General features: G+C 44.8%; 2 protein-coding genes across 2 annotated transcripts in view; both read left to right on the forward strand.

The window, feature by feature from the left end:
- Window positions 1-8,459, forward strand: part of LOC139262107 (gastrotropin-like) — a 57,559-nt gene extending 49,100 nt beyond the window's left edge. The window contains exons 4-5 of the mRNA XM_070877252.1: window positions 8,083-8,172; window positions 8,265-8,459. Coding sequence (XP_070733353.1) covers window positions 8,083-8,172; window positions 8,265-8,318 — 144 coding nt within the window. The 3' untranslated portion in view covers window positions 8,319-8,459. The remainder of the gene's footprint in view (window positions 1-8,082; window positions 8,173-8,264) is intronic.
- A 3,780-nt stretch (window positions 8,460-12,239) lies between these two features.
- Window positions 12,240-12,574, forward strand: part of LOC139262108 (gastrotropin-like) — a 37,085-nt gene continuing 36,750 nt past the window's right edge. Inside the window, exon 1 of the mRNA XM_070877253.1 lies at window positions 12,240-12,317. The gene's annotated coding sequence lies outside the window, so the exon portion shown is untranslated. The remainder of the gene's footprint in view (window positions 12,318-12,574) is intronic.

The following is a 12,574-nucleotide window of genomic DNA, read 5'->3' on the forward strand; positions in this document are numbered from 1 at the left end:
AGCAATTCCTTCTCCACTCGGTTTTAAATTGGCTCCCCCGTATTTTGAGGCTGTGCCCCCTAGTTCTAGTCTCCCCAACCAGTGGAAACAACCTCTCTGCCTCTATTTTGTCTATCCCTTTCATTATTTTAAATGTTTCGAAAAGATCACCCCTCATCCTTCTGCACTCCAACGAGTAAAGACCCAGTCTACTCAATCTATCATCATAAGGTAACCCCCTCATCTCCGGAATCAGCCTAGTGAATCGTCTCCGTACCCCCTCCAAAGCTAGTATATCCTTCCTTAAGTAAGGTGACCAAAACTGCACGCAGTACTCCAGGTGCGGCCTCACCAATACCCTGTACAGGTGCAGCAGGACCTCCCTGCTTTTGTACTCCATCCCTCTCGCAATGAAGGCCAACATTCCATTCACCTTCCTGATTACCTGCTGCACCTGCAAACTAACTTTTTGGGTTTCATGCACAAGGACCCCCAGGTCCCTCTGCACCGCAGCATGTTGTAATTTCTCCCCATTCAAATAATATTCCCTTTTACTGTTTTTTTTCCCCAAGGTGAATGACCTCACACTTTCCTACATTGTATTCCATCTGCCAAACCTTAGCCCATTCGCTTAACCTATCTAAATCTCTTTGCAGCCTCTCTGTGTCCTCTACACAACCCGCTTGCCCACTAATCTTTGTGTCATCTGCAAATTTTGTTACACGACACTCTGTCCCCGCTTCCAGGTCATCTATGTATATTGTAAACAGTTGTGGTCCCAGCACCGATCCCTGTGGCACACCACTAACCACCGATTTCCAACCCGAAAATGACCCATTTATCCCGACTCTCTGCTTTCTGTTAGCCAGCCAATTCTCGATCCATGCTAATAAGAATTAGGAACAGGAGTAGGCCATCTAGCCCCTCGAGCCTGCTCCGCCATTCAACAAGATCATGGCTGATCTGGCCGTGGACTCAGCTCCACTTACCCGTCCGCTCCCCGTAACCCTTAATTCCCTTATTGGTTAAAAATCTATCTATCTGTGATTTGAATACATTCAATGAGCTAGCCTCAACTGCTTCCTTGGGCAGAGAATTCCACAGATTCACAACCCTCTGGGAGAAGAAATTCCTTCTCAACTCGGTTTTAAATTGCCTCCCCCATATTTTGAGGCTGTGGCCCCTAGTTCTAGTCTTCCCGACCAGTGGAAACAACCTCTCTGTCTCGATCTTGTCTATTCCTTTCATTATTTTAAATGTTTCTATAAGATCACCCCTCATCGTTCTGAACTCCGAGTAAAGACCCAGTCTGCTCAATCTATCATCATAAGGTAACTCTCTCATCTCCGGAATCAGCCGAGTGAATCATCTCTATACCCCCTCCAAAGCTAGTATATCCTTCCTTAAGTAAGGTGACCAAAACTGCACGCAGTACTCCAGGTGCGGCCTCACTAATACCCTATACAGGTACAGCAGGACCTCCCTGCTTTTGTACTCCATCCCTCTTGCAATGAAGGCCAACATTCTATTCGCCTTCCTGATTACCTGCTGCACCTGCAAACTAACTTTTTGGGATTCATGCACAAGGACCCCTAGGTCCCTCTGCACCGCAGCATGTTGTAATTTCTCCCCATTCAAATAATATTCCCTTTTACTGTTTTTTTTTCCAAGGTGGATGACTCACATTTTCCGACATTGTATTCCATCTGCCAAACCTTAGCCCATTCGCTTAACCTATCTAAATCTCTTTGCAGCCTCTCTGTGTCCTCTACACAACCCGCTTTCCCACTAATCTTTGTGTCATCTGCAAATTTTGTTACACGACACTCTGTCCCCGCTTCCAGGTCATCTATGTGTATTGTAAACAGTTGTGGTCCCAGCACCGATCCCTGTGGCACACCACTAACCACCGATTTCCAACCCAAAAAAGACCCATTTATCCCGACTCTCTGCTTTCTGTTAGCCAGCCAATTCTCGATCCATGCCATTTCCTCTGACTCCGCGTACCTTTATCTTCTGCAGTAACCTTTTGTGTGGCACCTTATCGAATGCCTTTTGGAAATCTAAATACACCACATCCATCGGTACACCTCTATCCACCATGCTCGTTATATCCTCAAAGAATTCCAGTAAATTAGTTAAACATGATTTCCCCTTCATGAATCCATGGTGCGTCTGCTTGATTGCACTATTCCTATCTAGATGTCCCGCTATTTCTTCCTTAATGATAGCTTCACGCATTTTCCCCACTACAGATGTTAAACTAACCAGCCAAAAGTTACCTGCCTTTTGTCTGCCCCCTTTTTTAAACAGAGGCGTTACATTAGTTGCTTTCCAATCCGCTGGTACCTCCCCAGAGTCCAGAGAATTTTGGTAGATTATAACGAATGCATCTGCTATAACTTCAGCCATCTCTTTTAATACCCTGGGATGCATTTCATCAGGACCAGGGGACTTGTCTACCTTGAGATCTATTAGCCTGTCCAGCACTACCCCCCTAGTGATAGTGATTGTCTCAAGGTCCTCCCTTCCCACATTCCCGTGACCAGCAATTTTTGGCATGGTTTTTGTGTCTTCCACTGTGAAGACCGAAGCAAAATAATTGTTTAAGGTCTCAGCCATTTCCACATTTCCCATTATTAAATCCCTCTTCTCATCTTCTAAGGGAGCAACATTTACTTTAGTCACTCTTTTCCGTTTTATATATCGGTAAAATACAGCATACAAACTAAAGAATCCCCGGTTCAAATCCTGGATGGTGCTATTCTTAGCAAGGGGAGCAGTTGACCTTAACTCTATCAGAAGGTGGTGAAAAGAATCAGCCAGGATTCTACTCCAGGGTGGAGTGCTAGTCAACAACATATGTAGACATCAAATAAAGATCGGATCATATTCAGCTGTGAATAGGCTGCTGATATTATGGTCGAGATTTTCCGGGGGGGGGGGGGAGGAGGAGGGGGGGGATCATTGGGTACAATCGGTTGTGGGTTGGGTGGGAAAGTTTTTATTCCCAATGGGTCTGGAACCCACTATGAAACCACCGGCACACGCCTTTCCCCAATGGTGGGTCTGTCAGCGCTGAGCAGACCTGACATGTAGCGGCAGGGGATCCAATTCAAATGATTAGTGGCTTGTTTACAGCCACTTAGCAATGGTCTTAAACTGACCTTTTGAATTTGACAGCTTACACATGGGGTTCATGCTGATGCTAGACCACGTCTGTGAAGCTGAGGCAGGAGATCAGTGGCCATTGAATCAACAGATGAGTTGACAGCTTCAAATGTCAAGTAAAAGCTCCCACCTTAGAGATATCTTCCCTCAACCACAAACGCTTCCTCACTGCATTTCCACAACAGATTCACCATGCTGCAAGACTCCATCCAGTCTGACCTCATTACCTCTCTCAGCATTGACAGATCACTTCTGTCATCTTTACTTCACCTGCCATCTGTTCCATCAGTATGGGTGCCCTTTATACTCTCTCATTTTGGTCCTCAGAATACCACCATGACCATCCCCAACACCAGCAGCATCAGGCACACCAGCAGCACCAACACCAACCTTCTCCGTATTTATGTGATGCTGCACAAGACAGGGGGCATCAGCACCCGACCACATTGCTGCCCGGAAGGCCAGGGATGGACACACCATGGCCAGATTTACGTCACTTGACGCTGTACACACTGGCTGCCACATGATGCACCAGGTTGTCACCACCCCACACCAACACCATAAAGCATCCCTACAATGCTCAAGCCATTCCTTACACAACCTCACCATTGTGGGGGTACTATTATGTCTCACCATTCACTGAAACTCACTAAGCCACTTCCAAATCTATCCAAGAACACGTTGTGTTGAAAATAAAGGTTTCAATGTTTGACACCACATTAACATAAACTTTACATGAACATTGCATAAAATACCCAAGTGCTAACCCTTCTGATGTTGTTAGTTGGTATGATTGCATAGGATGAGGATGTGTGAGGGGTGGCTAGTGAGATGAGGATGTGACAATATAGATAGAAAGGGATGGGTGGAGGTGCAAGGTAAGTTGGTGTGGGTAAGGATGTGCAGGAGTAGGGCAGGGAAGGCAGAGTGATGGGGATGTGATGAGAGGCACAGCAGGATAAGGTTGAGTGTGGCTTTGTACTAGCAAGTCGTGATCTATTGAGATCATTGAAATGTTTGCACTGCTGTACCCAGGTCCTTCTGACCACATCCCTGCTTGTGGCCTCCTCTGCAATATGCAAGTAGGCTGTGTTGATCTCCTGGGGAGGTCTTTTCTGCTCATGGGAAGGGAAGAGGACTGCCCTGCATGCTGTAACTCCCTCCATAATTATATAATTATATGGAGGGAGTCATGGGAGGGCTCAGGTGCTGCTCTGTGACTTTGTGCCGTCATTGTCAGTGTTTTCAGCAACTCAATGCTGTGGAGCGATGACAGCAGAAATGTCAAAATAAATGTGGACATGGTCCCTTTAAGGAAACTAGCTGATGACACATCATCAAATAACGTCACTAGACCCACTTCCTCCAATTGACCGGCATAACAAGCCCAATCAAGGGAAATTCATTTTGGACAGTGGGCGGGAGCGAGCAGCGGGGTCTGGACCCGCCAAGGTCTGTAACATCGCAGCCTATACCTCTGGACTACCAGTGTTTGTGGATCCAAACCCCTATAGGAGTCAGCACTGCATCTTCAGGAGAAACACAGAAACATAGAAAATAGATGCAGGAGTAGGCAATTCAGCCCTTCGAGCCTGCACCACCATTCAATAAGATCATGGCTGATCATTCCCTCAGTATCCCTTTCCAGCTTTCTCTCCATTCTCCTTGATACCTTTAGCCGCAAGGGCCATATCTAACTCCGTCTTGAATATATCCAATGAACTGGCATCAACAACTCTCTGCGGCAGGGAATTCCACAGATTAACAAATCTCTGAGTAAAGAAGTTTCTCCTCATCTCAGTCCTAAATGGCCTCCCCCTTATCCTAAAACTGTGTCCCTTGGTTCTGGACTTCTCCAACATCGGAAACATTCTTCCCGCATCTAATCTGTCCAGTCCCGTCAGAATCTTATATGTTTCTATGAGAGCCCCTCTCATCCTTCTAAATTCCAGTGTATAAAGACCCAGTTGATCCAGTCTCTCCTCATATGTGAGTCCAGCCATCTGGGGAATCAGTCTGGTGAACCTTCGCTGCACTCCCTCAATAGCAAGAACGTCCTTCCTCAGATTAGGAGATCAATATTCCAGGCGAGGCCTCACCGAGGCCCTATACAACTGCAGTAAGACTCCCTGCTCCTATACTCACATCCCCTAGCTATGAAAGCCAACAAACCATTTGCCTTCTTCATCGCCTGCTGTACCTGCATGCCAGCTTTGAATGACTGATGAACCATGACACCCAGGTCTCGTTGCACCTCCCCTTTTCCTAATCTGCCGTCATTCAGGTAATATTCTGCCTTCGCGTTTTTGCCCCCAAAGTGGATAACCTCACATTTATCCACATTATACTGCATCTGCCACGCGTTTGCCCACTCACCTAACCTGTCCAAGTCACCCTGCAGCCTCTTAGCGTCCCACTCACAGCGTCACCCAATTTAGTGTCATCTGCAAACTTGAAGATATTACACTCAATTCCTTCATCTAAATCATTAATGTATATTGTAAAGACTTGGGGTCCCAGCACTGAGCCCTGCGACACCCCACTAGTCACTGCCTGCCATTCTGAAAAGGACCGTTTATCCCGACTCTCTGCTTCCTGTCTGCCAACCAGTTCTCTATCCACATCAGTACATTACCCCCAATAGCATGTGCTTTGATTTTGCACACCAATCTCTTGTGTGGGACCTTGTCAAAAGCCTTTTGAAAGTCCAAATACACCAGATCCACTGGTTCTCCCTTATCCACTCTACTAGTTACATCCTTAAAAAATTCCAGAAGATTTGTCAAGCATGATTTCCCTTTCATAAATCAATGCTGAGTTGGACCGATCCTGTCACTGCATTCCAGCTGCACTGCTATTTGATCTTTAATAATTGATTCCAATATTTTCCCCACTACTGATGTCAGGCTAACCGATCTATGATTACCCGTTTTCTCTCTCCCTCCTTTTTTAAAAAGTGGTGATACATTAGCTACCCTCCAGTCCATAGGAACTGATCCAGAGTCAATAGACTGTTGGAAAATGATCACCAATACATCTACTATTTCTAGGGCCACTTCCTTAAGTACTTTGGGATGCAGTCTATCAGACCCGGGGATTTATCGGCATTCAATCCCATCAATTTCCCTAACACAATTTCTCACCTAATAAGGATATCCTTCAGTTCCTCCTTCTCACTAGACCCTCGGTCCCCAAGTAATTCCGGAAGGTTATTTGTGTCTTCCTTCGTGAAGACAGAACCAAAGTATTTGTTCAACTGGTCTGCCTTTTCTTTGTTCCCCATTATAAATTCACCTGAATCCGACTGCAAGGGACCTACAATTGTCTTCACTAATCTTTTTCTCTTCACATATCTATGGAAGCTTTTGCAGTCAGTTTTTATGTTCCCGGCAAGCTTCCTCTCATAATCTATTTTCTCCCTCCTAATGAAACCCTTTGTCCTCCTCTGCTGAATTCTAAATTTCTGCCAGTCCTCAGGTTTGCTGCTTTTTCTGGCCAATTTATATGCCTCTTCCTTGGATTTAACACTATCCTTAATTTCCCTTGTTAGCCACGGTTGAGCCACCTCCCCCGTTTTATTTTTACTCCAGACAGAGATGTACAATTATTGAAGTTCATCCATGTGATCTTTAAATGTTTGCCATTACTTATCCACCGTCAACCCTTTAAGTATCCTTTGCCAGTCTATTCTAGCCAATTCACGCCTCATACCGTCGAAGTTACCTTTCCTTAAGTTCAGGACCCAAGTCTCTGAATTAATTGTGTCACTCTCCATCTTAATAAAGAATTCTACCATATTATGGTCACTTTTCCCCAAGGGGCCTCGCACAACAAGATTGCTAATTAGTCCTTTCTCATTACACATCACCCAGTCTAGGATGACCAGCCCTCTAGTTGGTTTTTCGACATATTGGTCTAGAAAACCATCCCTAATACACTCCAGGAAATCCTCCTCCACCATATTGGTACCAGTAAGGTTATCCCAATCTATATGTAGATTAAAATCGCCCATGATAGCTGCTGTACCTTTATTGCATGCATCCCTAATTTCTTGTTTGATGCTGTCCCCAACCTCACTACTACTGCTTGGTGGTCTGTACACAACTCCCACTAGCGTTTTCTGTCCTTTGGTATTCCGCAGCTCCACCCATACAGATTCCACATCATCCAAGCTAATGTCCTTCCTTACTATTGCATTAATTTCCTCTTTAACCAGCAACGCTACCCCACTTCCTTTTCCTTTCTGTCTATCCTTCCTGAATGTTGAATACCCCTGGATGTTGAGTTCCCAGTCTTGGTTACCCTGGAGCCATGTCTCCATGATGCCAGTTATATCATTTTCCTTAATTACTGGTGAAATCTTGCCAATCGCATATATTCCATAATTCAGGAGAAACTTCTTTCCCCAAAGAGTGGTTAGAATGTGGAACTCACTACTACATGGAGTAGTTTATGCGAATAGCGTGGATGCATTTAAGGGGGATTTAGATAAGCACATGAAGGAGAAGGAATAGAAGGATATGCTGATGGAGTTAAATGAAGAGGGGTGGGAGGAGGCTTATGTGGAACATAAATGAAAGCATTGACCAGTTGGGCCGAATGGACTGTTTCTATGCTGAAAATTCTATATAATTGAAACGTATTTTCTTCATGGGTTCCTTGCTTAACAATTCATAACAACACATTGCTATTAAGAACTAGTTGATTTATTAGCAAAGGTTTAACAATCACTCTACACATTACCAGTTCATCCACCAGGCTCACAACCACCTGCCTCATAATGGATCTCCTGAACCCAACTGGCTGGGGTTTTATTGAGTCTTGTGTACATCATGTGACTGGCTAAACCACTCACAACTCTACAAACCTGTGAGCCTACTCACAGGTACATACATTGCAATAATCGTAAAAGATTCCTTTGCTTACCTTCAGGTCACAGTGAAACTGGAAGGAGGAAAACTTCACATGATTTTTCCCAAGTATGTTCATACTGCAGAGATTGAAGGAGACAAGCTGATTGAAGTGAGTATCCTGTTTAGAATGTTTTAAATGTTTATTTAATTTCTTGTAAAAGGATTGTTTTGTTTAAAGTCTAAAGATCTTATTGTAAACAGATTTCAGTGAGTGGCAAGATCACTTTAAAAAGATGCTACAAGAAAGCAGCTTAAGAAGATGAGCATAGCTATTTCCAAGAATCACTGCAGGCGATAACATCATTCCACAGGAAATAAATAATTCAGCATGTCTGAAATATTGTATTTGTCCATATAAAGGAAATGAATATGCTACAGATCCAAATGTACCATTGAATAAAGCTATAAAGCTATTTCAGGATTTTTGTGTGCTCTTTTTTGCTCTTTAATAATTAAACCATCACCAATGTTTCTAGCACTTGTATTAAGAAGTGGCACAGAACCAGCCAGACACTACGTGGCTTTTATGTCAAGCCCAATCTCATCGCACCAGTGCTGTTCTCAAAGACAGAATTAGCTTATTTTCTTTGCTATCTGAGCTGTACGATTCATTCAGTGAAAGGACACCAGGTGAATGGGATGTGCACAGCTTGCACATGCGGACATGTTCCATCATTTGACATGGTTGCTCTCTTCAATAAAATGAATAGATTACAAAGTACTCTATGGTTCTGTGCGATTTTATCCAGGGCTGCTGCCCATTCAGTGTAAACGCATCAGGTGAATGGCTTTGTGCACAGCTTACACAAGTTCTATCAATTGAGACCAATGTGTTTAGAAAACAATAGATTACAGAATAGTCTATGGTTCCATCTGATCCTACCAAATGCTGCATTTTCATATTCAGCCTCAAGAGTCTACCGAAAGCCATATTTGCAGATGTAATGACAGCAACTGTCCTTATTTTGAAAATTGCTTTGAGTAAAACATTAGAAACAGAAAATAAAACAGATAATGCATAGCAGGTTGATGAATATCTGTGAAACATATTTTGGATATGACTGTCCCCCTCAATACTGAGGAAAATGGATATGTCACAAAAGGAACAGCCGCCAGTGGTCCATACTGTGGCTAAACTGTCCCATTTGTTTCTTTAGTTTTGATATAAACCAGTTTTCAAAAATTTTCTCTGATTTTCTTGACTGGTTATTTCAATCTGGTATTGCGAGATCTGTAAAAGATTACAGTAAAAGATTGAACCTGAATTCATTCAAACGCCACAATAGGAACAAGTGGAAGATATAGTATGGGGGATGTTAAGAGCACTACATTAAGGGTGTATTTACACTACAAGCTTAGCATCAGAGCTGTAATGTATCCTACATGGCTACTGTTGGTACTATCACAAGGTGTGCCACCAGAGGACACAGCAGTGGGAGACTTGTAGGTTACCTGCACAGGTGTGCCTGGCCTAGTATAAAAGGCAGGCCACCAGATGTGATCCTCACTCTGGAGTTAACAAATAAAGGACTAAAGTCACAATAGTTCAAGTACAACACATAGCCTCGTGGAGTCATTACTAGAGCATCTAAGGACACAACAATTGGCGACGAGATTACGAACTTTAACTCGAAAATGGCTATCCTTGGTACGTTACAGCAGTTCGCCAATGGTGATGATTGGGACGCCTTTGTGGAGAGGCTAGAACATTTCTTCACAGCAAACGACCTGGCAGTGGACGACCCAGCCACACTGGCTGATAAGCGCCAAGCTATCTTGCTAATCAGTTGTGGGCCCACTGTCTATGGCCTCATCAGGGACTTGCTGGCACCAGTGAAGACAACGACCAAGACATACAAGGAGCTCGTAACCCTGATCCATGAGCAACTCAAGCCCAAGGAGGACATCCTCACAGCCAGACACCAGTTCTATACTCAGCAATGGCCCAAAAGCCAGGAAGTCGCGAAGTACGCCGCTGACCTCGGGAGGCTGGCGGCACCATGCAAGTTCGGCACTCACCTCAAAGAAACACTGCGGGACATTTTGTTGTTGGAATTGGTCACGAGGGCCTTCTTCATAAGCTACTGTCGGCGGATACCACAGTCACATTGCAGAAGGCCATCTCTGTGAGCCAGTCATTCATGACCTCAACCTGTGGCTCGAGGCAGATGACTCACCTTCAGGACTCAAACCCGGCAGGTACTGTACACAGAGTGGCGCCGTTTAGAGGCCGGACTGTAGAGCGCGAACCCTCTCAGGGAAGAGAGAACAGGCCCCCGAGTCCCTTAACTCAGAGTCCGCCAAGGGAGGGCTAATCGAGTAGCACCATGCTGGCGTTGCAGAGGGAATCACAGGGTTCAACAGTGCCTTTTTAAAGACTATGTATGCAAAGGCTGCAGCACAAAGGGCCACCTCCAGAGAATGTGTAAGATAATTTGTGTAAGACATTCAATTTTCCTGAACTTGAATGTACATGAATGCTAGGAGCCCTCGCCATAACCAATGTGGAGTGGGGATGGGGGGAGGGGGAGAATGGAGTGGTTAGGGACACACACACACACACAAACAACAAACACCAGCACGCTACTGCACCACTCACCAAAGATTGAAATGACCTGCCAAGGGTCAACCAGACAGAGCCAAATAGAGCTAAGCCCAGAGCACAGTCAATGCAGAGGAGATTTGCACTAAAGGCTCAGGGGAGAATGATGGCATGTATCCTACATGGCTACTGTTGGTATTATCACAAGGTGTGCTACCACAGGGCACAGCAGTAGGAGACTTGTAGGTTAACTGTATAGATGTGCCTGGCCTAGTATAAAAGGCAGGCCACCAGGTGTGATCCTCACTCTGGAGTTAACAAATAAAGGACTAAGGTCACTACAGTTCAAGTACAACACATTGCTTCGTGGAGTCATTACTAAAGCATCTAAGGACACAACAAGAGCAAAGCTATTTCAGTATTGCATCAACGCAAACAGGCAATGCAAATCCAGAGCCAGAGCCGCGCCAACTACAAATATCTCTTGGGTTTGACAGACAGGAGCCAGGAAATCCTGGTATAACAGAGAGAAAGAACATTGAAATAAAGATACCGACAGCAGTTGAATATTGAGGCCACACAACAGTTGAAATTATTTGCTTTAATATAATGTTGAATGTATTTCCCCCAACCTCAAGCTTCACCACCAGCTCCACCCTCTGTCTGGTTTTGGAATTTGTGTAGACAGCAACCTTAGGTGTGGCTATGGACTGTAAATCCTGTGATTACTAGATTTCCTCTTTTTTACTCATTGCTCAGTCAGTAGTTTGAAATGGAAATTAAATAAAACTATGAAAAAGATGACAGTATTAAAAAGATGCAATATGTATAGGGAATATACTCGAATAGTGTTTATCTGGTTGTTGTTAAAGTGCTTGTGTACCACATCACAGTGCTGGTGTCTATACTAAAGTATTTGTGTACCATACTGTATTACCCACTCAACTTACCACTCCTGTTACCAATGCAGATACATTGGGGGTGAAATTGCCCCGTGCCCCGTTTGGGGCAGTAACCTTCCAAGGCCGGGACATTTAGCGTCCGGCGCGAAAGTCCCGCCCCCGTCGCTGAATTGGACTTACCGCCCCTACTAGATGTTCCGCGTAGTGCTGATGTGCCCAATGCCCCTCCCCTTTGCTTAAAGGGGAGGGCTGCTGTGCTCTCTGCATGGCCTCTGATGGCCCCCACTAGGCCACAAGGGCAGCGTGCGACCTGGCCAGCAGCACGGCACCCAAGATGGTGGCACGATGGCGGCCCGGTCCATGCTAGGGCTGTGATCATTGAGCCATCCCGAGAGTTATACAAAATAAGATGGCAGCTCGGGGCGCTGCGCCCTCCGCTTTAAGGATCTCCCCGAGACATTGACATCCGCTTGCGTCAGCCTTGCGGACCGCTGGGCAATTTCCCCCATGGGGTGTTAAGTGGTTGGTGTGGGGCGATGATGGGTTGCAATTTCCCGGGAGGTGGTAGCATCCTCCTCCCCTGAGTGAAAAATGTCTTGCCCCCTATAATGGGGCTATAAAAAGGGGCAATTTTGTTCCCATTTTCTTTATAACTAGAGTCTACAACAATCCTGTAATTTGATACTTAACAAATGCTGATATTGTTGAAACATTTCAGTCGCTCTGGTACACTAAAGATGCCTGCGCTGCCCTAATAACTATGGACATTGGTGTTCTGGTAAAGAAATAACTTGGATGTCATTTTACCAGGTTAGTGGACAGAAATTGGGGAGTCAGCGGTGAGGATGTTATCAATTTAAAATATCGACTGAAAGAGTGAGAAGAGAAATTAAGGAAAACTCTATGCAGAGTTATTGAAGCATCGAATACTTTGTTATCAGGAATGACTGAGGCAGAAAACATTGCATCTTTTAAGGGGAAGTTGGATAAATATTTGCAGCAAAGGACACAGTTAGCTACATTACTCCTGTTTCAGATAGTCTGGTTATTTACGTACACAACACTGG

The sequence above is a fragment of the Pristiophorus japonicus genome, chromosome 4, assembly GCF_044704955.1.
Source record: "Pristiophorus japonicus isolate sPriJap1 chromosome 4, sPriJap1.hap1, whole genome shotgun sequence".
NCBI classification, from domain to species: Eukaryota; Metazoa; Chordata; class Chondrichthyes; family Pristiophoridae; genus Pristiophorus; species Pristiophorus japonicus.